Genomic DNA, 23,069 nt, shown 5'->3' on the forward strand with positions numbered 1-23,069 from the left:
AATTAGCAACACTTAATTTTTTTTCCCAGAATACATAAATATATGCAATCAAATTGTGTTGAGGAATATTAACTTCCTGAAGTTCATCGCTTACTATCCTGAGGTGTGGATAAAATATTCTGGTGTGTAAAACCCCAATGTTGCGTTTAAAGTTTTAGTTTTTGGCACCGTAATCTTGACGCAAAATGCTAGTGAGTTTTCTTGCTTTCTTGTTTTTTATATTGGCAACTTCGTTTAAGCTTATATGGCGTGTTAACTGATTTGAGCCAATAGAATATTACCGGTTGTAGTCACGCGGCTTAAACCTTGTGTGTACTTTTCCCCTGGACACGTATGTTTTGTCGCCTGTGGGTGGAACTGTGTGTTACTCATCATGCCTTCCCATCATAGTCTTCGTAGACTATCACTAAAATTATCTCAACTACGTATTCTCTCTGAATATTTACCCCATACTTTCTTCTTATCGTCATATTTTGGGTATGCATAAATGCCATTTCTATGATTAAACGTTAAACTTGGGTAGTTGAACCAAGTCTTTGTCATTACAAATAAAGTCTCCCCGCTGTTAAGTTCTCTCTCATAATATACTTTCTGTTCGCTGAGTCAAAAGCCCAAAGCCTCGTCTTTTTCTGTGCAAGCTTGTTTCTCGTTTTTGATAACTAAATTTTCTGTTGTTTATCTCTCTTTAGGCTATATGCCACTGCATTTCTGATCGTCGTTTGCCTTAACTCAATATGTCACACTATGCTTCCGCATCAAAATCCTACGATGAAGGAGATTATGCGGGAGACGATGATGATATGGAAGATGATGATGGATATGACTGTCTGAGTGACTACGATGGTGATATGGATGGCGCCAGTGCTGCAGCTAGTGGCGAAGGCCCTAGCAATGGAGGGGACAGACGCAGTGATGGCTGTGCATCTCGATCCTCATATCATCACGGAGGAAAAGTCAGTATAGGTGGTAACGGCCGCCACAGAACAGATTTTCGCCGATACCGGAATGCCAGTGACAGAGTCATGCCCGACCACTCTGACGATAATCGGTCTGTATTTCGGTGTATTACTCTGCCTCCCAATTTTTTTTAAGCCTCGATTTTATTCGTAAAAACAGTGTGTTCTCTTGTAGGCGGGATCATCACAACCATCTAGAGCGGAAACGACGTGCAAGCATAAAGGGTAGCTACTGCGATCTGCGTGAAGCCATTCCTAGTTTGCGGGGCTCGAAAGCTTCGAGAGCTGTAACGCTCCAACGGGCTGCTGAGTACATTGAAACACTGACAAAGTCGAATCGCGAACACTCGTTTTGTGTGGATGAGCTGACGCGACAGAATGAAATTCTTGAACGGCAGGTATGCCCATAATTGTAGATGTGGTCGTTCATTAAAACAAACGAGAGGTATACTTTTGTATGGAATTTAAAATGTCGACTTGGGTTTTTAATTTTTTCTTTAATAGGTTCAGGATCTTTATCGAAATTATCAACGACTGGAGAATGATGAGTATGCACTGACCCAGGCGGCAGCTGTTGCACAATCAGGAGTTCCTCTCAATCAGGCAGGCGTTTCAGGGTCATTCAATGCTCCGCCGCCTCCATCCACTTTGCCCGTCACTTCATCCTCTCCTGTCACGTCTTCTACAGGGAATTCCACCCCTACCACTGCAGCGCACGCTCTCAATTGCGGTAGCACTGGTAGCAGTTGCAACAGCTCAACGGGGTTCACGATTCCTTTGCGTGTAGTTTCACAACAACACCAACCTGCAAGCAGTAATACGTCGTCTCCAGATGATCCGGTAAATCGGGTTTTTATCAAGGACCCAATGCTTTTATCATTGTACCATTTTTGTGCGGCTAAGTTTAGTCTCTTTTGAAGCTATCCGTGCCGAGTTGTCACGATTGGAAAGGTCTGTCATGTCACCACTTATTTTCACAAGTCATTTAGTTGTGTTTAGACAAATTTGTTCGCTAAGTACCTTCGCATGATTTTGAGCTACTTATTTCGTTTCATTAAATGTACACTTAAACACTACCACGTGCTTATTTTTCCTCGCGATGTGCGACATCTTCCACCTGACTACTGCCTGTTTGAGTGGCTCGATTATGCACTTTGTACTTATTATCTTAAAAGGGCAAAGGCTAACTGCGATGTGCACGCTTTCGTTTCACTGTGTTAGATCGAAATCGCCCAGTATGGTTTATTTGCTATAAGTCTACTGGTCTATTTGGTATTAGTTTATTTTGCTCTTCTGCTATTTTTTACTATTCACTTAGTTTGAGTGCGTCTTCAGTGCTCACCAAACTTCTATTTCGCAAAAATTTGCCCTTGAAAATTGATAAAATCGGTGCGGTTTTGACTTTTATCCCCTACTGCTTCACCGCATTATTGATTAAACTTAAGGCTTACCTATTCAATTGCATATCTAGGTTTTTTTCAAGTTCTTGCATAGGTTAAATTTGACTACAAATAGATGCAAGATTTGTGGGATTCACTTCTCAACGAATTAAGGCGCATGTTATAAACATGTTTCAGACAAGAAAATTAAGTGTTTGTCTTTGGGCGCATCATCTTCCGGGCCAATTTGTATAGTAAGTTAGTCAGGGTGATGGATGCCAAAGGCACATCGTGCTAGAAGTAACAAGTCTACTAACAACGTACGTGACTATTACTGAAGACTCATATATTAAATTTACTTTGGTAAAATAGAGAGCTCCATATTGGCTTGTAGTCGTCAAGAAATATGCTACAAGCGTTTCAACTAACTTAATGTACTTATTTGGACCAAAATGGTTTCTATTTTAATTGGACAGATGGGTGCCCTCTTTTAAAAGCAGGTTTTGATTTCTTTTATTTTTTTTTGAAATCCTCCACTATTTATGGCTGCAAAGTTATTTGACTTGTAGCCTTCCACGGGAATTCCGTCCTCAGGTCTGGCTCAACTGAGCTATGCAGCATTGCAACTACAGCAGCAGCAGCAGCAGCAGTCGATAGCACCCCCCCACACGGTTGCTTCCAAACCACCAGTTTCTGCGACCACTGTTGTGACAACAAGTTCACCACCGATGACGCGCCTCATCACCTTGGAGCCGTCAAGTGGTGTTCCCTCCTCCACGTCGCGAGGCGTCGTCCCACAGCGCATACGTCTTTCAAACTCCCTTTCTACTTCTAGCGGAGGGAGGCCCATTGTCGTAGTCTCGACGTCATCGTCGTCTTCTGGTACGCCAGCGGCGTCCACCACCTTCTCAGCACTTGACACGGCTGTTTTGAAGGCGCGAACGGCCCGACCACCCCTGGATCAACAACAGCACCACCACCACGTGGTGGTAGGCAGCAATGTGGAGGTGATCAGTTCTCCTACCACTCCTTCTGTCTCCATTCCTGTCACCCCGGCGCCCAACATGGCGTCGCCTTCTCAAGGTTTGGGGCATCCGCGTCGTGTGGTTATCGTGTCGGCGCAGCACCATCAGGAGTGCCCACCACCACCAATCCAGACTGCCCCTATCGCCTCGACGAAACAGTCGCCTCATTAGCGCTTTGCCTCTCCCACCTCATGTCCCTCCTCTCTTCTTTCCCCTCTCCCACTCTCTTCTGTCCAGCGATCCCTATAAGGCCTTTTTGTTGTTTTTGATCTCAATTAAGTATAGGAATTGCTATTTCTGTTCATCCACACTCGTCTATGTTATCTTCAATTTTCTCCCTCGTGCATATGTGTATATTCCTATAATATGATATGTTTACTTCTTTTCAAACACGGTTTTCTCTGCATCCAGGTCTTAGCGCCTCTTTTGGCTTGACTGACTAATAATTGGTGCAACTCGCCGCTTTTTTGTGCTCACTTTAGTGACTAGCTTGTAGAAGCGCGTTACAAATCGCATTTGATTAAATTTGTGCCCGGCAAGTTTACTGCATTTCCATAGAGCAGGTGCTCCTCTAGGTCCCTTAGTTTTTGGTGCTCTTGCCTATATGTCCAGCAATTTCTGTTCGAAACATGGTTCCTCTGTCTCGGGAGTTTTGTCATCCCGAAGTTCTAATAAATGGTTTGATATCGAATGACGGCTGTTTTGATTTTGCTTTCGCTACGCGTTTTCCCCAGCTCGTCATGTAGCACTTTTATGGTTTCGAGGCTTGAAATATTGGGGAATTGATCGTTGTGTGCTTTATGTCGCGTTTTTGTCGTTTTGAAATCCACAAATTCTCACTTTGATACTATTTTTCTGGAAGTTGTAGCATTCGCATTCACAATTGAATACTATGCTTTTCCATAGTTATGGTCAGGCTTTGAACTTGAGATCTAAGGGCGCAGCCGAGCATGGTAATTTAATGATCTGCGTGCGTTGGTGCATTTAACGTCCAACTTCCTACTTGCGCACCTGGCCGAAACAAATGGGCGATGAGGCGTAGCAAAGTGCAATTTGGGTGGGAGGAAAGAGGGCGCAGGTGCCCCACAATAAATGCCGCCCCTTGAGAGGCTTATCACGTCTCTGGGCGGTTGCATGGTCTTCGTTCGCTGCACTTATTTTAACCGTCGCTCATGTGGCTAATACGCTCATTTTGATTCCAAAATATTGACAAAGTCTATATTTTGCTTTGATTGAAGTCTCCATTTCAATCCAATGACACTGATTTATCTACCTATTGGGGACAACAATGCTTGAGCTTAATACCACCACCGAAATTGATAATTTAGTGTTAAAACTGTTCATACATATCTTGAGTCCACCAAGACATTGGTGATTTAATTTGGTACTGCATTATGCTAGATCTATCAACCTTGCAACTTCGTCTGACCTCGTGTTCTGCTTTAACATACCCGTGTGCCTCTGCATAAAACTGTTTCTTATTTGTGGGACTTCCTTTGAGGAAGAAATGCATGTGAGTATTTTTTGGATCATAGATATTTTTGAAATGTTGCATTTACACTAGGAGTAAGTTACTACTTTTTCAACGCCTTTACTCCCCTTAGCTTCACTAGTCTCCATCTTTTCTCCAAATATTCATGTTCGTGATTTGAGAAGTGTTCTGGCCTCGGGTACACTTCTAAGGTCATGCTTCTGAGGTAACTCATTGGAAACGTCTTCCAAAGTGTTTTATTGCAAATCGATGGCATTTTATTATTTCTATCTAACCATCACCAAACCATAGGTACAGCACGACGTATGCACGTGTTTTTGCTCGTGAAGAGGTTACGTTGCTAAGTTCCCTTACGAGACATTGTCTAATTAGTCTTCCTCAAGTTGTCCTTGTGATTTTCTGTACCAAACTTGTACTAGCCGGTGCCTTAGTACGATTATCGTAAATGGATGGTTGGAGCCCTCGAGTGCCAACATCTTCAGGCTTGTTTTTTTGCATTGCCTTCATCCACAATCTTTCTCATATGTCCCTTAAGTAGATATGCTACCACTTTTTTCCGTCCTCCTTTTTCAAATGGTTCTTTGCTACTTTAATCTGAGTGCTATTTTGCTTTTAAGAATTATTTAATTTTCGTCACTTATCCCAACCTTATTTTGATCTACTTGTGGTGATAAATGAAAGTTCTTATTGCCATTTCTGACGTCTGTCAAATTTTCCAAATTTCCAAGACGTGTATTAGCAATTGTACGTGCACCCTATTAGACATCTTGAATATCTCCGCAAGACAGAAGCTTTGGATACTTTGTGCTTATTCAATTCACTTCTACGGAGTAATTCTCCATGAAATTTAATACTAGTGAGCTATTTCGCAACTATATGGCATCATGCGCATAGCTTTAATCTACAAATAGTAACTCCTTAATGAGATCAATTTGTCTTCTCTGCAATTTTTCTTTAGGTAATTTACTTTCGTTTCCCTTCACGACCGCGACTCATCTCGATTCGAAAAATGAGTTACGATTACATTAAACTACATCATCCGTCGTGCCTCTTTGTCTCATCCTCGAGTGATGGCATTGATCGCTTTGAGTTCCAACTGCCATTCTTCCCCAAACTCACCCTTGGTCTGGGCACCAAACCCGGTCGCATCTTCGCCCTGAAGCGCCCTGCCACTGAGGAGTTCTCCAGCTTTGCGACGCGTCTCATTGAGAACATCAACAAATACTTCGATCGATCTCACAAAAACTCCAAAGCGAGTAATCCTAGCGTTTGCCTACGGGCAGTTGATATCAAACTGGATGATGACCGATGGAAGCCCTCCGATACACTGGGCTCCATCTTCTCCGCATCTCAACCTATGCAAATGCAGCTGTGCATTGAGGCAGACACCCCGAAAGTTATCGTATTTGATGTCCGACTCAATCCCGCCTGTGTGAAGAGCATGAAGTTGGATTTGACACTATTTGTGGGGTGCCCTGCCTTCCCTGCAATAGCTGGAGAAAACTTGGATTTAGGAAGGTCGAAGTTCGAGTGGTTTGTCTCTGCGGTAAGTTAAGTCCTCCTAGGGCCTCAACTACTCGTCTTCCGCTAAGCCAGTAATATCTTTCCGATCAAAAGCTCCACATTCTTATTTTAATTCTGACCATAAGTGATTGAGTGATGCTAGTGTGTTTCTAGGATCATAAGATGCACGTTTTCCGACATTAGCCAACTAGTGCTGCTTATAATGCGGATTGTATGAAGATGATTAAGAAGCAAACACTCAAGTCCTTGAAAGGGTCGAATAAATAAACATCAGTGATGCGTTCATACGCAAACAGTTGTTTTTCTGTTTAATTCGAGCATTCATAATGCACTTTATGCGTATCATTGAACTATAAGAGGGTTAAATAATTTCACTCCCAGGAATATACATATATTACCTTTGTATGTATGACATAGCTCTTAAACACACCATGATAACACTCTGATCATGTTGGATAGTTGGAGTTTTTTGCTTCAGTAGCTGCCTATGTGAGGTCCTATGTTTAGAATGCTCGTGTTTAGAGTACTTCTGTGGTTTGCTTATATTTAACCAGAAAGAAATGGTGCCAGAAGAATTCCATTCGTCGATTAGGGATGGTTCCATGAATCATTTGGATTTATATTCACGCACTCGGGATTGCTGGAAAGTGTATCATCCGTTTGTCTCTCTTGTGTATGCATGATCGTTTAGGTGCCGCAGGGGAACAGCGATTTCCCTTTCGAATGCAATCAGCTTGGAATAAAAGTTGTTCTTCCAGAGACCTGTTTCCATTGCACTCCTATATGGTGCTCCTCATCTATTCCTTAAAAACTGCTTATCACATTTACTCGGGGCATAAGTCAATTTCCTTATTATGACATTGTTCGCTCTTCATCATAACTGAAATTATTGTTTGACACAATTAATGATGTGCGAAATGTATTCCTCTCATCCTCCTTTGTTTTTGCTTTGAGACCCTACGGCATGCGACTTTTTGTGAAAACATCCAAAAATGCCCTTTTTATCGTCATCTGCAATTATTTGTGAGAAAGGGAAGGTGAATTGGCTTTTCACAATCAAAGTGGCTAATGTATTTCCGTGTCGGGTAAAATTAATGTCCCCAAGATCTTTTTCACTTCACCAGTACTAGCCGCGGTGTTTAGATGCTACCTGTTTCACTGTAAAATATTCACTAAAATCGGCTATAAATATAATCTCCTGTAAATAATTTTGCCATCACTTACTCATACGTTGTTCTTAAGGTGTAGGCGATGCTCCTTGTGCAGAAGTTGCTACATCTAGCGCTAATGTGATACTATGTAGACTCCATCCTGTGTACGCCCAATCGCGATGAGTTGCTGAGTTGCATTTGCTTCTGTGACTGTAAAGGACGTTGGTTTCATCACCTTGCTCATGTGTGCCCCATTAGACAATCAGGTTGTTGATTTACGATAATTATCTGTAATTTTGGCCTAAAATATCCTGTCCCGTGCCTGTACCAATCCGTTCGATGTCTGTTCAGAGTTATGCTTCTGGTTCAAACACATTGGTTAGTTCCCGTTACCATTCGACAACTGCTATTTCCCAAATGCATGAATTTTTAAAGCACGCATGGAATTCACGTGGCCATGCACTTGCGTCTCAGCGCCTCACGCTAGCAATGCACGTGACCCTCTCCTTTCACCCTAAAGGTGGATGATATGCGCACACACCGAAACGGGATAAACTAGTACTGAAAATGTTTTCTGTGCTTAATGGTAGTAATCCTTGTACGGATGCTGACCTCGAATGCAGTCAGCTGCGTGGCCTAGGGTTGTGCGCTGCGATACAGTGCTCTGTTCTGATTCGTCAGATGACTCATTTTCGAGTTACGCTTAATTCCCATCTCCCCAGTCCTGGTCGCGCCTCTGCGGTTGCTTGGTGCCGTGTATAAATCAATTTGTGACATGTGATGAAGTATCCGTGACAATAATCACTGCCACAAAGTGGGCTCTCACTTGGTGGAAATAATCGGATTTAAATCTGGTAGGTCGTGTCTGCAAAATTAAAGTACACGCAACCCGCCAGAAGATTGATGACAGAAACACATAAACTCGTCTTTGCTCGGTCAAATCCGCTGACAAACGCGCGCATTTTTGGGAATTTTTTGACAGAGTCTCTTGTAAGCTGAACTTTCTCACTGTAACCCACCTTGGTTGAATCGAAGTTAAAACTTGACTCATTCTTAACTTGCGGTTTACATGCAAACCAAAGGCGAGCGGAATGGAGGAAATGTGACGACAGCGTCCGAGCTCATGCCATGTCCAGTTTTTCTACTCGTCTGAGCATTCCCGTGCCGCCCTTCCTCACACGTACGACCATGCGCATGTGTGTGTGTGCATATTTTGGTTCAACACCTTCCACTCCCATACTCTTGACAAGTGTGGGTTGATACCTTTTTGGGCATCACCAAGTTAACATGCCCTCCATTCCCTAGAGTTAACCAGACCCCTCCTGCAAAACATTATTGCATTTGCTCAGCGTACCATAACCTGTTAATTGTATTAATTATTAAGTAATCATAATCAATTCCGAATTCTACTTACTTCATTCAGCTGTTTTTCAACGTGTAGTATTACTGCATGTCCTGAGTAGAGTAATTGGTAAATAGTGCGTTTTCAATGTAAACGAAGTGCTTTTGAGATGGGACAGTCTGCTCTAGTTCCCAGTTTCGTCCGACTACTCTCGATTGTTACGGCACTGTGCATCATGCACTCGGAATGGTCAGGTAAACTAAAAGTGTGTTTTCACACCGCATTTTAAGTACAAAAAAAAAACAATTATTTCGTGCAAACTTTAAACTATTCTGTAGGGCTCCTGTGAGTTTTTGACATTTTTGTTTCCCGAACCAAACTTTCCGCTTCGTGGTCAGCCTTTTTGAGTTGGTTGACGTCCGATTTAAAACACACTGACAATTAATTTTGGACCTTTTTCACGAGAATGGGATCAAGCAGTATCTTGCACAAGTTATTTCCGTTGAAGAAGGGTTAATTTTGAATGGGACTAAAATAATTTTGGTTCTAATACTGTACGAGGCTGAATAGTCTATTACCACTGTAGCAGCCTTAACCGATTTATTTCCCACTTCAAATTCATATTGAGGTACTAATTATCGATCCTTTTATTCTAAAGGAGGCCAAATCGGCGCCGGATCCTGTCTGGGAGGGGCAGGAGATGGTACATGAGGGTTTTGTGTTCACCCCACGACCCGAACACATCGGCCGATTCGTCCGCCTGAGGGTGCTTCCCTTCGACTCAGGTGGTCTCCCCGGTGTGCCGTTCGGCGAACCCGAGCTGTCTGCCCTCTGCAGCAGTAAAACAATGCCCCATCTGCTTCCCTTCTTAGGCCAATTTATCGTCTCCTCGGGACCCATCACTGAGGCACCTCCTCAAAACCTTATTTGTGAAAGGTCAGTTTTCGTAACTTCGACAGCAAACATCACAATCATTGTATTTGTCATCGTGCCTTATCATCGTGATTCACTCTGGCCAGCTCATGCTAACCAATGAAAGGCTCGCTTCTCCTTGCGATGTCCTGGCTCTGTCCCTGTATGCGTTCAGGAGGCCACACTCTTGTGTGACCTTGCTCCCGCAGTGAGCGCAGCCATCCAAGCGTTCTGTATGCGTGTGTGTGCGTGCTGCTGTTCTGCCCTTGTAAACACCTACTGTTCGGTTGGCTTTGGAAATGGTGCAATTGGGGACAATTTAGCTTTTGCCAATCTTACATACACGCGTCTGACCGCTTCATGGCGGTAAGAGAAATGTTAGCGTTGCATCTTACGTCCACAGGTCTCATTCTTCCCTCTCGCACTTTGTTTTGCTCACTCCCACCGCCTGGCGTGGCTGGTTGATTTCACTGCAAAGGGTAATTGATGTGGTACTCTACTAATCCAGGCCAAGGCAGGCAATAAGACTAGTGCATATGTACTGTGTCACGACTCCCGCGTGTTCCAGTTCCCGTTCCTCGACCCTGGCAACAGCCAGTCGTGTGTGTGCGCGCAGGTGAGTGAGCGGGCAGGAGAGAGGCTTGTTTCACGTGGTCAAGAAATAAACACCTAGGCTGCCCATCATAAATCTATTAAATGGGGCAGGAATAAATTCAATGCAGACAGAACAATTACTTAAATGGTGCTGTTTACATGCTTTTACTAGGGGTAGGAAATTGGAAAGTTCTGGGCATAAAGCCAAAACAAATTGCTGTAAGCAATGCATAACCTTTGATACAGGTATCTAAACTACTCACAGATGAAGTTCAGCTCATTTTATCAGGCTATCGTTAAATCCACTGCGAAGCGTGATTATTACGGACACTTGTCCCTGTAATGTTTCCTCACAAAGACGGTGGGTGAATTTTTCATTTGTGAACAGTTTAGCGTTTGTTTACTCGATTGATAGAATGCCTTAAAGTGGAATTAGTGACGGATGAAATTATCCTTGATTAAAAGTCCAGTTTAATGATCTGATGTACACAGGTTCAAGGAGATCGCGAGTCGAATTAAGGGGACGAATGAGTTTCGACTGATCTGCTACAACCTTCTGGCCTTCATGTACAGCGGCACGGAGAGCGCTCGCACCTACTTTTTTCGCCATTGCCCACCGGCCTATCTAGATCCGAAGTACCGCTTTCCCCTCATTTACCGTGAACTGCTCGCCTACCAGGCGGACATCCTTTGCTTGCAGGAAGTGGACACTTCACACTTCCAGCGCCGTCTGTTCTTTCTCCTCCAACAGGCCGGCAAATTCGAGGGATGTTTCCTCAGCAAGCTGTTGATAAACGTCCCAAGTGCGCTGTCATCCTTGCCACCGTCGGATCCTGTCGACTCCTATCCGCGTAAGGTATGAATGTGTCCTGCATTTGCACTTCCATTCATTAAATGCGCTCACTTAATTAAGTACTCTTATTCCCCATTGTTGGTATGAAGCAGAATTGCTTTTAGGCCTTCCGGTTTCGTGGTGACGAAATAACTTTCATTCCTTTTCCAATAAAACTTAGTTGCAAATCCTAGTTAACTCACTCCTACAAAAAAAATTTAAGGCAACACTGTGCGAAGAATTGTTTAGAAATAAGGGAGGTTGCGTAATTTTCCCTCCTTGGGAAGTAACGCATTTCGTCTATTCATTCTAATCGTCCCAGTGATTTGTAAAATAACTTTTTTTACTCCTGTTGCTCAAATTAATGACTGCTATTGGTAAATAGTATACTATCCCATGGGATAACTCATTTGCATCTCAGTCACACCTTAATTACTCATGAAATTGCATAACTTATTTTATTTCGTCTTGATGGTGATTTCCAAATTTCAGTCGTTTTATTGAAGAGTTTTACCCTGAAAAGGTTTGTCAAGAAAGTGCTTTGAGCATTGTTTAATGGGAGAAAGAATTAGGTGGAATGATAAAAGGTGAGCTTAAACTCTGCCCTTCATTGGACCACTTTCCCACCCACGTACGTGCACGCACGCAACCTAGGAGGAGGGCGTGGCAATTTTCTTCCGGCGTGAGCGATTTTGTTTGGTGAAGGAGGTGGCGCTGGACTCCTTGATTTTACACGCGGAAGCAGAGTACGAGGACCTGGCACGGGCCTACCACGCCCTGGCTGCGTCAGGCGAGGTGCCGCTCGACCTCTGCATGGGGGCGCGTGCCCACGGTGTCCTTGTGTGTCTCCTCGAGTGTCGCCACACTGGACACCGCCTCCTTCTCGCCTGTACCCACCTCTACTTCCATCCAAAGGCCCTCAAACTACGCAACATCCAGTGCCTCACTCTCCGCCGCTTCCTCCTCCAGCTAGCTCGGGATCTCGCCGTAAAGTAGGCTTCGTACTTTTATTTCATCAGTAAACCGAAGTGTGAGCATCTTATTCGTCTCTCTCAGGTTTTTGATTTCAAAAAGTCCGATTTTCTTGAGATTCCGTAGCTTTTTAGTGACCTGGGACTTTTGTGGAGGTCATTAGTGAATGCACATTCATCTTTCATCACACTGCCTCTAGCAGAACAATTGTTGTGAGAAAATTGTGGGGAAAACTTGCGGGGGTCCAACTTATGAACACATAATACATTTGTCGATATCTTGGGAAAATAATACGTAAACTGTTTCCAAGATGAATGGCGATGAACTGGTGTTGGGTAGCAAGTCTTAAAAACACGAGCAAGCAATGTATTTTAAAACGATTACTGGTTCAGCAACATTTTAGCATTTGAAGTAAATTGAGTGTCGGATGAGGAAGCGCCATCAAGCTTGCCCTCTACCGTCACCACATACCGATGAATACCTTTTACGTGTGTCGGATTTTCTGCAACCATCGAAATGTTGTATGAAGATGTTGAAATTTCCAAGTACCTCGTAACCGACCATTCGCCAACAAGTTGGTAATGTGTACTCGGCCAGAAAATATTCAGCATTGAAAAAAGTAAAGGTAAGGAAGTTGATTTCTCGGTAAAAATAGGCAGCTGTCCATAGGAAGGGTTCAACCCCACTTTGCTCACGTAAAATGGACCTGAACTTGAAAATCCTTTGTCTATCATTTGCCATATTCTTTGTACTGGAAAACTTCTCGAAAATCGGACATTCCTTTCTCCGCAAGCGCTTATTTTTTGTTGAGACGTAATAAGACAAACGCATTTTGTGATCTAGTGTTCCAAACGCATTACTGCATTAAAGTTGCCCATAGAAAGGAAAGTATATATCTTACTCACTTCTATTTCAACAGCATTGTTTTATCAGATTAGCTTACTCCTTTGTAGATTTGTACACGTGTTGGCTGACCTTTGTTCATAAGTGTGGATGACCTGATTTGCAACTACCAAACTTTTTTTCTGACAGCCTGCAAACGGTTCTTGCCAGCAAAAATGACCCTTGATATGGATCAGGCACTGTATCGCATTAAGTGCACTTAGTTTGATGGAAATATTTCATCTCCAAGGCTTGCATAATGTCGGATGTTGATTTACAGAGAACCGTTGCCGATAGTCCTGGCTGCAGACTTGAATGCAGACCTGGACTCGGAGCCCTACCAGAATCTAACGGGGGCAGTGAAAGACGGGGAGGTACCAGGGCCAGTGCTGGAGGCTGCGATACCTCTACCGGATGGCGTCTACACAAATATAGTCCCTGGTTTCAAGGCTAACCTGGACGCGGTGCTGTACGCGACGCCAGATCAGCAACAGGCGTGCCTGCGGGTGGCGCATGCCTTCCCCGTGCCCTCCGAAGCGGCGGTGCTGGCGGATGGCCGCAGCGCTCAACCCGCCTTTCCACCCCTCCTTCCCGAGGCTAAGGGTGGTCTCACCCTCCCCAATTCTCAGTTTCCCTCCGATCACCTCTCTCTTGCTGTCGACTTTCTTCTCGAATGATCCACCGTCACCTCTATTTCCTCTTAACACTTAATGAAATATTTGCCCTGTGGCAGTGATGTCGTTATTAAAGTCTTCTCTTCATGATCATTAAATAGTATCGAATTTTGAGATGTATAGGCCATTCGAGCTAGTAACTGTAGTGGACGATCCGGGTCGCATTAATTTGGTGGTCGTTCCATTTCTCGAGCAGAAGGGTGCGTGAGGATGGTGACTTTGAGATGGATAGATTACTTGAACAAAAGATCGCGATGGCATCAACTTAGACCCCTTATCTGCCCAGTAGCTACTAGCTACATAGAGATTTGAAGATGATTCGTTAAGGCGCGATTAGCCGTGTTGTGTTAACAGCCGTAAGCGATGTGGGAATCCAGGCGGGTGGGTTGGTGACTGTGGTGGATTCCGCAAATTGTCAATAAATGGGATGGTTGCACGTGTGTCCCGGGATGATTATTATGCTTTCTGGGGTTTAGATGAAGGATGCACCACTATGGAGAACAGAGCTAAAGAAGTTCGGCTACCCTTCTTCAGTCGGTCATTATTTGAAAAGACTGACCAGTTAATACCAAGAAAGTAGGGTAAAAGAACTCCTTATTACCAGATCTTAATTGATATCTTTGAGGTTGATTGCTGCATAGACGTAATTGAACCACCGGGACCTGTTTTAAAAATTAGTTGCAACCAAACGATTTAACTTAGTGTCAATATGGGAGCAAGTACCCATTTTTACCTGCTATTATTCCTCTTAAAATTGCTGATGTGTTAGGGCGCATCTATTTTAGGGAATACGATGCTAAACATTTTATTCCAAGTATTATGGCCTTTCAGACGTGGTGGAGGCCAAATCACGTGAGCGACGTGAGGACATTCCTGGGCTCCATCGTCGTGAAGTCTGAATCACGAAATACTGATTGGCTATGATAACATATATTCAACTAAAAACAATTTTTTACAATATTCCAGAACCACATGTTAGAGTCTCCAGAGGGCGTGTTTTTACTGAAATGTGAGTCTGCTGTTTTTATTGGAGTTGCTAGTCTTAATATGGGTCGGAATTCATGTACAATCAGCTTGAGAAATTTCCCTTTAGGTAGGGCAACAAAGTGGAGACGGATTACCTGCAAACTTAACTCACAAAACTCTTAGGCCCGGTTTAAGATCGAATATTTAAGAGACTATCATTTCCGTCCGGACTTGATACAGACTGGTACTAACCAATTTAAATGGGTGGATAAGATCGGTGTATGAAGAAAAACCACTCTCCCGCATTCGCAGTAGTTGGTTCAGTCTTAAGCTTTCTTTCAACTTGCTACCTGTAGAACACCGAGGAAATTTCGAATTCATTTGGCTTAGATAGTGAAGTGCAATGACACAAATATTCTTCGACTTCCATAAGAAAGAGGATTATATTGTTTTAAACTCGATTTCTTCTATGGTAAGCTATTTCAACATACCGGTTCATGATTATGATTATGCATTATTGTATTCAGTTGTTGCATTGATAAAAGACTTATGACCTTCCCCCTATTTTCTGACAAAGCTTCACGGTCAAATGAAATCACAGGAAGCGACATATGCTCAGCCTCTTTTATTGCGTAAACTAAAGCATATCGTAGTCCGTGCCAAATAGTTGTAGGACGGCATTGTTAATGTGTTGCTGACAGTATTATCATTATCCTTAAAGTCCTGTTCCATCTGCGGACATTTCTTATCCAGTTTTGAAAAATTTCATTTTCCTGCGGTTGTTCTGTGTTTTCAATGCCATTGAACAAAAGAGGACTGTTTAGTCGGGTACTTCCGCAACAAAACTATTACCTCTACAACAGTATTTGCTGGCCAAGTTATCAAGTGCATATCCTCTGGTAGCAAAGTGCTAATTCAAGGGGCGAGAGGACACATCGTCTTTACCGTGTCTGATAAGTGGTGCCGCCCAAGACCAAGATTTGGCGTTCTTTAAATGTACCTTTACGGTTGGGAACGTTATTGGTGGTACATTGTAGTACAAAAGTCACACATCTACGTTGCAGCAAGATGGCTCTAAAAGTAATCGTCAATTGGAGCGCATCCAGTGTCATGTCTGGCGGAATTATTGCATAATTATGGGCCATTAAATGTGAGTAGCCAAATCCGATTGCAGGAGTTCCCCCGTAGCCATATCTTCTTTACCTTGCCCCCGAAAAGACAAGCATATAGAATTTAAGCCGACAGCATTTACCATTTACATTGCGTTTATTCCATTGGAAAGGCTAAAATATTCGCGGCTACTTTCTCCTTTTTTTCTCTATGGTGAGTCCACAAGGATCTTTGTGCTTTTTAATACAACCTCAAAGGCAAATTAATGTGTGTGATTAAATTCTTGCTGATCACAAATTCTAATAGAGTTAAATTGACTTTGGGTCCCTTGTAAGACAATCATTAACTTAGTAAATTAAATTTTCATGCCTTATGTAGATTCGAATCCTGTAATATTCGCAATTAAACAAATTCACTTAGCAATTTCAAAACAGCCCTTATTTGACCGTCTTTACTTTTCACCTTCATAAACTTCATTAAGTACACTTTAATTACTAAATACAACATAAAATGTTCTTCTTTTAAAGAAGAAATAGTCAGATAGTAAAACATCTCTTCCGAACACGAGTTACTCAATTTTAGTTGCTGTTGTTCCCGAATTTCTTCATGGGGATCTTTTTCAGTCACGCACTTTTTTGCATCTAAAGAGGTAATTTACAGATATGTCTTATACCACATGCTATTGCAGAGATTAATGGGGATCATTGACCTAAATTTTATCTGCTTAAATAGCAGCTTTGAAAGGGGGCTAAAAAAACGTAATCCAGGGCATTTTTGGTGACGTCACTTGACTCTGATCCATTTTGCCTCAGAAATTCCTCACAATCGAAGGGCCAGTTATTTCTATGTGTACTAGTCAGAATAGCGTAACTAATAATGCAGTAAACATTATTTGCGATAACTAAGCATACATTATTAAGTGCAAGAGGAAGATAGGATAATGTTGGCGATGATGGAGGGGGGTCGAGTGCTCACGGGGAAAGGTGGATATCAGAGCCACGGAATGAAGAGGGGCGGAGGTTAGGGTGGGAGAGAGAGAGGGGAGACGAGCTGCTCCGCGAGACGCCGAGCGAAGGCGGCGAGAGCGATGAGGGCGACGGCGGTGCGGTGGGAGAAACACGCCTCTTCCGCGCTCTTCCCACCGCGCATCCAGCTCTCGGAGCGTTTACGGTAGTTGCCGTAGCGCAATGGGTTGAAGTTTTCCGGGTCGAAATTTTCACCGCGGAATCTGTGGTAGCAGCCGGAGTGAGGATTCTGCCAGGTCACTATCCGGTCCAACCACTCCGGACGTGCGATTTGTGTGAATCCTGCCACTCCACACATTCCAACTTGAATCAATGAAACAATGATATGTTGCTGCTTTGATTGTTAATATTGCCCACGGATAGCGGAGCAATAGAGTGGGGTATTTGTTACACGCACAGTAAACTAGTCAAAATGAAGAGAATGGTACCACACGGACAATGTGTAACGTTTCTAGAGATAAATCGCGTCATTTGTGTTGTCTAAATAGTTGAAAAAATCTAGCAACAATTTGTTAAACATCAATTAAATTAAAGGTAAGCTTGCTGAAGTTCTTAAATTTGAATGATTAGCTTGTCAGTGGATGCGTTGGTTTTCGGGTATTTATTAGTAAGATTAATCAAATTCAATTTGATCAATCCTTTAGTTCACGTCCACCTTCAAGAATTGCCTTTCTTGCTCCGCTTCATGTCCCTAAATTTAACACCACCACACATTTCATGTGCAAGTAATTTTTGCTTTTTTAGCAGAAGCAATCTTGGAGGTCGAGGACAAGATCATTAAATTGCGGAAACCCAAAACAAATGTAGGGGAAGGACTACTTTGATGTGGCTGGTAAGGCCTAATGCCCGAGATCTAAACACAAGACAGAAAGACTGTCCAATAGTTTTATCGAGTACCAAATCAAATACCGGTTTAAATTTAAGCACAAAATAATGATCATATACATATTTACTTATAAATGAATGCGAGTTTTGATAGGAGTAAGCAGATAAAATTTGCTCTCGAAACACCTGATAATAAGAAGCAAATAGGAAATGAAGCAATACTGGAACAACGAACGTATAATTAGTCATCTTAAGCATCGGAACAAGGCAGAAGGTTGATGAAAGGAATGCCAACTCAGCATAAATGCGTGCTTAAAATTAGCCTTAACTGATTATGTCAAGCCTGTCGTAGTGGTGCGTTTTACCTCGTTACCACGTTAAATATAGTAATTTTGACTTTCTACACTTCTGCCTAAGGCTGTTTCCTTTCAGTGCTTGAAGTGATGGTAAATTACCAGCATAAAACTGTTTCCTGGGCGATGTAGTTATTTGGCAACACGAACCTCTACACATGCATCTAGTCCGGTTATTAATAGACGTGATTTCGTAGACGGCCGATTTTATTGATGCTTCTCAGGCAACAGAAGGTCCGCACTCGCCACATGGCTACATCTGGCTAACCATATTGTCGCCACCACTGCTGGAAGTGGATGGGTTGGTCATAAATGCTAAGAAATAGGGCGTGGATTCGATTAAATCATGCGCAGTCGTTCTTGATTAACTATATTTGCAAAAAATGTGTTTTAAATATATATTTCAAGATTAATAACAGTGGTACACCTAAGAACAATAAGCTCTAGTTTTAATATAACTAGCTAAAGTAAGTGTTTTCTATCTCCAAAAACTTTAGCAGGCAGTTTGAAACTGCAAACATCCCCTTAGTTAGTTGTCTTCAAAGGAGAATTTTTGGAATTGAGGCCTCAAACGCAGATAGGAAAGCAAAAACCGCAGGTGAAGCTGCACTGACATTGAAATGAGTGCCTCTTTGCGCAGTATCCTTACCTTGCTCCATGAAAAGGTCACGGGCCTCTTTTGGAAAGTCGTTTTTGGCCAGGGTCCTCGCTTCACTGTCGATTTTTGCGCAAAATTGGGCCATTTTTTGTTCAACTGATTCCACATGAGGTTCTGCTCCGGCCAGATCAATCAGTTGAAGATCACAACGAGCCTCGGTAAACAAAAAAGTAATGCTTTTGTTTCACTATATGGGTATTGTCAGCCATGTCATGATCAAAATCCGAAATGTTTACCTTATCAGGGCAGTAACTAGCACCAAAAATGCGGCATTTATTTTAACTGATCTGACCAGGACTAGCGGTTTCCGAAAATAACCAATCTGAAAGTACTGCAGTTAAAAATGTTCTTCAATGTACTGGTGCTTGTAAAAGCTCAAATGTCAACATTTTCGTTCGCAATTTTGAACACGTTCATTATACTTCATTCCAAGGTACTTAATTTGTTCCGTAATGTATTCCTGGGAAAAGTAATTAAGGAATTCAGCAGCCTAAATCCTCATGTAGATGTCTGGAGGAGTGTGTGAGAATGGTATTCAAGGAACGCGTGAGACTGGGGTTTTATATGCACCCGCAAAAGGGGAATGCAAGATTTAGTGTCAGAGTCCCGTGTCACTCAGTTTTTCCGAAACCCATTTTACACCCTCCTCCTAGCTACCCACTTGTGAGAAAGCCATCTACAGGGCAAAACTAATGGCTTAAAGTCCTAACTAAATAAAAGAATACAATCGTCCTGCTGAGAAGCTATCAATAGGAGGACTCATGCTTCACTCAATTGTACTTTTTAAAATATTTTCACTTTGTTCAAATTCTGTAAAATTTAGGTTTTTTCGTGGTCACTAGAGGCACAGTGAATAATGCTGCAGAAAAGCATAAAAACGAATGAAATCTACTTTTATTATGGCTGCCACTTTATCGACATTGTTGAGGATAATTCGCCAAATTCCCCTTTTTGTTTCATTATTAGTGACAATCTGGAGAGCCGACTCCATTGTGCTACTGATTTGCAACTAAAACGTGTGGTACGAAGTTGCAGGGAGCGGCTGAATTGGGAAAGTGTCCATTTTCAGCAACATGAAAAATGCGCGTCAAAGTAAGCACGCCAACTCACCCCAATACCAACGAGGTAATAGAGGATTTGGTGTGTTAAACTGTATGATGTGTGATTATCCGCATTCATATTGGCAAAGCACTCTCGAGAAATGGCACATTGTGGGTGTCTAAAGACAGTAAATAATATAAGTGGTCACGCATAATCAAAGCTAAACAACGTTAGGATTATAACTTTAAATATCTTCTCTGTGAATAGTCTTTAAGTATGAATGCAAAAACTTTTTCCAATGTGTCACTGTTGAATTTGATAGTTCAACTATCAAACATTTGCTGAGTCGAAAATTGCAACTCACGAGTCATGTTGAGTGAATTCGAGGAGACAGTGATCTGATAAAACTTCAGAAATGTTGTCATCAGTGAATATCGAGTTCATATCGGTCGTGGGTAAGGTCTCAAAATGCCTTGTCGGAAGAATAAACCGCCAAAGTTCGGCATTCAGTAGAAAGCTTGCTCCTAAAAGTATTCATACATTGAGTCTAACACTTGTTGCATTGAAACGACTAAAAGTATTGAATTCTAAAGGTTTGGAATAATAGATCAGTCCTAAGTGAAAACATTACCACTCGGGCCTGAAGTAAACCCGTACCATTTGATTCATGAAGTTCTTGCAGTTGTGGTTCCCGAAATAAAAACAAACCCCAATGGACTAATAAAACCTAATTTTGATTTTATGCTTGGCCCAAAAAGGTAAACATAAACCCGAGTAAAATCAAACTACCGCTTGAACAGAGCTGTACACTCCATAAATAAAATTGTATCCGTCATTTTATTAATAGATTTTAGGTACTTTTGCGGGCACTGCATTAAATGTTAAATAAATGCGAAAAAGGCGATATCTCTACATTGCTTGGCAGTTGAAAACATCTTACTTGAAAAATAGAAAGGAGTTTTGATGGCAGCAGTTACTGTACCGAGTGTTCCCACCAGATTCGCCAACTTCTGCAGTTGTTCCATTTTTTCAGCCATTCGCCTCGGTAAATCCGGGCCACATGCAGCAAGGAGTTGGTCGTAGACACCTACAACAATAAGAACGTATTTGCCTGATTAAAAAATGACATTGTTCTTCCAGTTTCATTAAGTCTACGCATATGAACGAGTGAATCTTTGTGCGCAAAGAAGAAAATGGGGGGTATTAAAATTAATTGTCCAGTTTTGACAAATGGAAGTCGAAAAATGTAAAATAAGGAAAGGAGGAAAATAGGTTATGGGACAAAATCTGACGCACTTATCTTGCAGTCCATCTTAGGATAACAAAATGGTGATGCAACAATGATTCAAAGATTGCAATCATATTCAGTATCTCAACAACATCCCAGGCAGATTTGACTGAGGAAGCTAAACAGATATCGAAATCTTCAACCCTTAACTAATTAAATCTATAGACCTTGAGCCTTACCCTGGTATAGAGACATTATTTTTTTCACTAGAGACTAAACGCACGGAATGTGGAGTCACACCATGGCAAAGAAGGAATGGCATGAATAGAGGAAACACATGCATTTATTCACGCAGATAGTCGTTGACTTCTACTGTTTCCATTTACGACAATGAAGTGATCGAAGAGAATACGATCTTCATGAATACACGGTTTTACACGTACGGTACAGACTTCTTGATCCATTTTTGATCAACTTTTTGACTTAGGTAACCACTAGCGCTAGTCATGAGGCCTAGAACATTATAATATTATGAAGAATCGAGGTGTATTTGAACTACTAAAGCGACACGATTTTAGAGGGAGAATTATGTACAGCATTCATACCGCATGTCATTATAACATCAAAAGAAAGGAAACCACTCAGATTTTAGTGTCAAATTACAATCCCATTTGATGTTATTCACTTCGTAAAACAGTTAAGGGCCAAAGATTAAAGGTATGAAACCATTTTTTGAAATGAAATTGAATTGGATCTTGAAATTCACCGTTAAACCTTGGTTTGTAACTTTACCTCATACTTATAACCTTAGGATTGGGGGTTTACTTCGGTCTGTACCATCAGCAATAACTGCAATGTATTTTAGCAAGCAAGAAAAAGAACCTAATAGACATTTTAGGATTCTAGAAAACCAAATTTGTTTCATCCATCCAGAAATAACGCTGCCATCTTTGTAGGCCCAAAAAGTTTTAAGGTGCCCGTGCGATGCCGCTCAAGCTGACAAAAACCGAAAAGGTATACTTCCGTTTGTTTTTCAATAAAATGAATTTATACTACCTCTTTGAAACCATGCGATGGCCTTTTGTATTAGGGCTTTCATTATTTTTTCCCTATTTTAAAGCATAAAAGTGAGCAAAAGCGTTTTCATGAGTGCACCAGCTGATAAAAATAGTTAATCTCCAGGCAACGGAAAGTGCTGATTCCATCTTTTGACACGATTTATGTTTGTAAAACCCAAACAAATCCTCATAAATCGTTTTAGCTGGGGTGAGTACCTTACAGGCCACTCGGATATAGTAAGTATGACTTCCCGTCTTCGTAATATGGGAAGTACTGAACGCGCTTCAAGATATATATATATATATATATTATTCCAGTATTAATTCATTAAAAACGTTTACACTGTTCCGTTACACCACGTGAAATTTATTTCACCATTTTCTAAGCAATTAAAGGCAACGTTTTTATCATATCTGAGGTATAACTAGCCAGGAGAGTAGGACAGTTAGCTGGGCAGATTTTGAGTTCAAAGAGTCAACAGTCTAAAGATCCTGCAAATTGCACTAAAATTCAAGTGGTGAGATGCGTAGCCAATTGCAAAATAAGCAGAGAAGTACCTTTCTATCCGTAATTTAGCCAGGCTATTGAAATCGGAGTAAGGATAAGGAAATTGAGCACCCACCTTGTAGTACTCTTACGCCCAAGACACCGTCCAGATTTAAGGCGTCGTAGTTGCGCAGCATGAAGACGAGGGCGCGCTCGGTGGCAGCGAAGAGCTCCTCGGCCTGGTGGGCCGAGAGGTTGGCGTCGATAGGGGAGCGAGACCATGACGCCCCCACAGCCAACGCGAGACAGGCAAGCAGGAGCACCGGTCTGTACCACATGCTGCCTCATGCTCCCCAGGAGGACTTTACCCCTCCTTATAAGTCGGAAGACAACAAAAGGCTCTGACGACAACTCATTTGAACATTCTGCTGCAGCTGTCTGATTCGTTCGGCCACTCTACTATCCGATTGGCTGGTGTTCAGAGGCGCTTATTTGAAAAGCCGCTTTCAATGGGGACATGATTTATAGATAGAATGGGCGTATTAACATCATCTTTTTTTTCGTTCATAATACCATTCAAGAA

The 23,069-nt window shown here is 42.1% G+C and overlaps 3 protein-coding genes across 3 annotated transcripts; 1 reads left to right on the top strand and 2 right to left on the bottom strand. All coding sequences in view use genetic code 11, as the record gives it.

Moving 5' to 3' along the window:
- Positions 1-734: 734 nt before the first annotated feature.
- EGR_02507 (2',5'-phosphodiesterase) lies at positions 735-13,738 on the top strand (the record flags this gene model as incomplete). The annotated part of the gene is made up of 11 exons (XM_024491756.1): positions 735-1,048; positions 1,132-1,354; positions 1,461-1,796; positions 2,905-3,518; positions 4,762-4,873; positions 5,811-6,398; positions 9,528-9,805; positions 10,290-10,397; positions 10,868-11,231; positions 11,862-12,199; positions 13,342-13,738. 11 exons carry the CDS (start codon positions 735-737, stop codon positions 13,736-13,738), a joined length of 3,672 nt encoding a protein of 1,223 aa, XP_024353907.1.
- Positions 13,739-14,265: 527 nt separating this feature from the next.
- On the bottom strand, positions 14,266-15,312 carry EGR_02508 (hypothetical protein; the record flags this gene model as incomplete). Its single annotated transcript, XM_024491757.1, has 2 exons — positions 14,266-14,397; positions 15,193-15,312. The coding sequence occupies 2 exons, from the start codon at positions 15,310-15,312 to the stop codon at positions 14,266-14,268; spliced, it is 252 nt and encodes an 83-aa protein (XP_024353908.1).
- Positions 15,313-16,831: 1,519 nt separating this feature from the next.
- On the bottom strand, positions 16,832-22,824 carry EGR_02509 (hypothetical protein; the record flags this gene model as incomplete). The annotated part of the gene is made up of 6 exons (XM_024491758.1): positions 16,832-17,139; positions 18,664-18,826; positions 19,783-19,891; positions 20,078-20,237; positions 20,654-20,800; positions 22,623-22,824. The coding sequence occupies 6 exons, from the start codon at positions 22,822-22,824 to the stop codon at positions 16,832-16,834; spliced, it is 1,089 nt and encodes a 362-aa protein (XP_024353909.1).
- Positions 22,825-23,069: the final 245 nt, after the last annotated feature.

This window comes from Echinococcus granulosus (genome assembly GCF_000524195.1).
Source record: "Echinococcus granulosus chromosome Unknown EG_S00011, whole genome shotgun sequence".
Lineage (NCBI taxonomy): Eukaryota > Metazoa > Platyhelminthes > Cestoda > Cyclophyllidea > Taeniidae > Echinococcus > Echinococcus granulosus.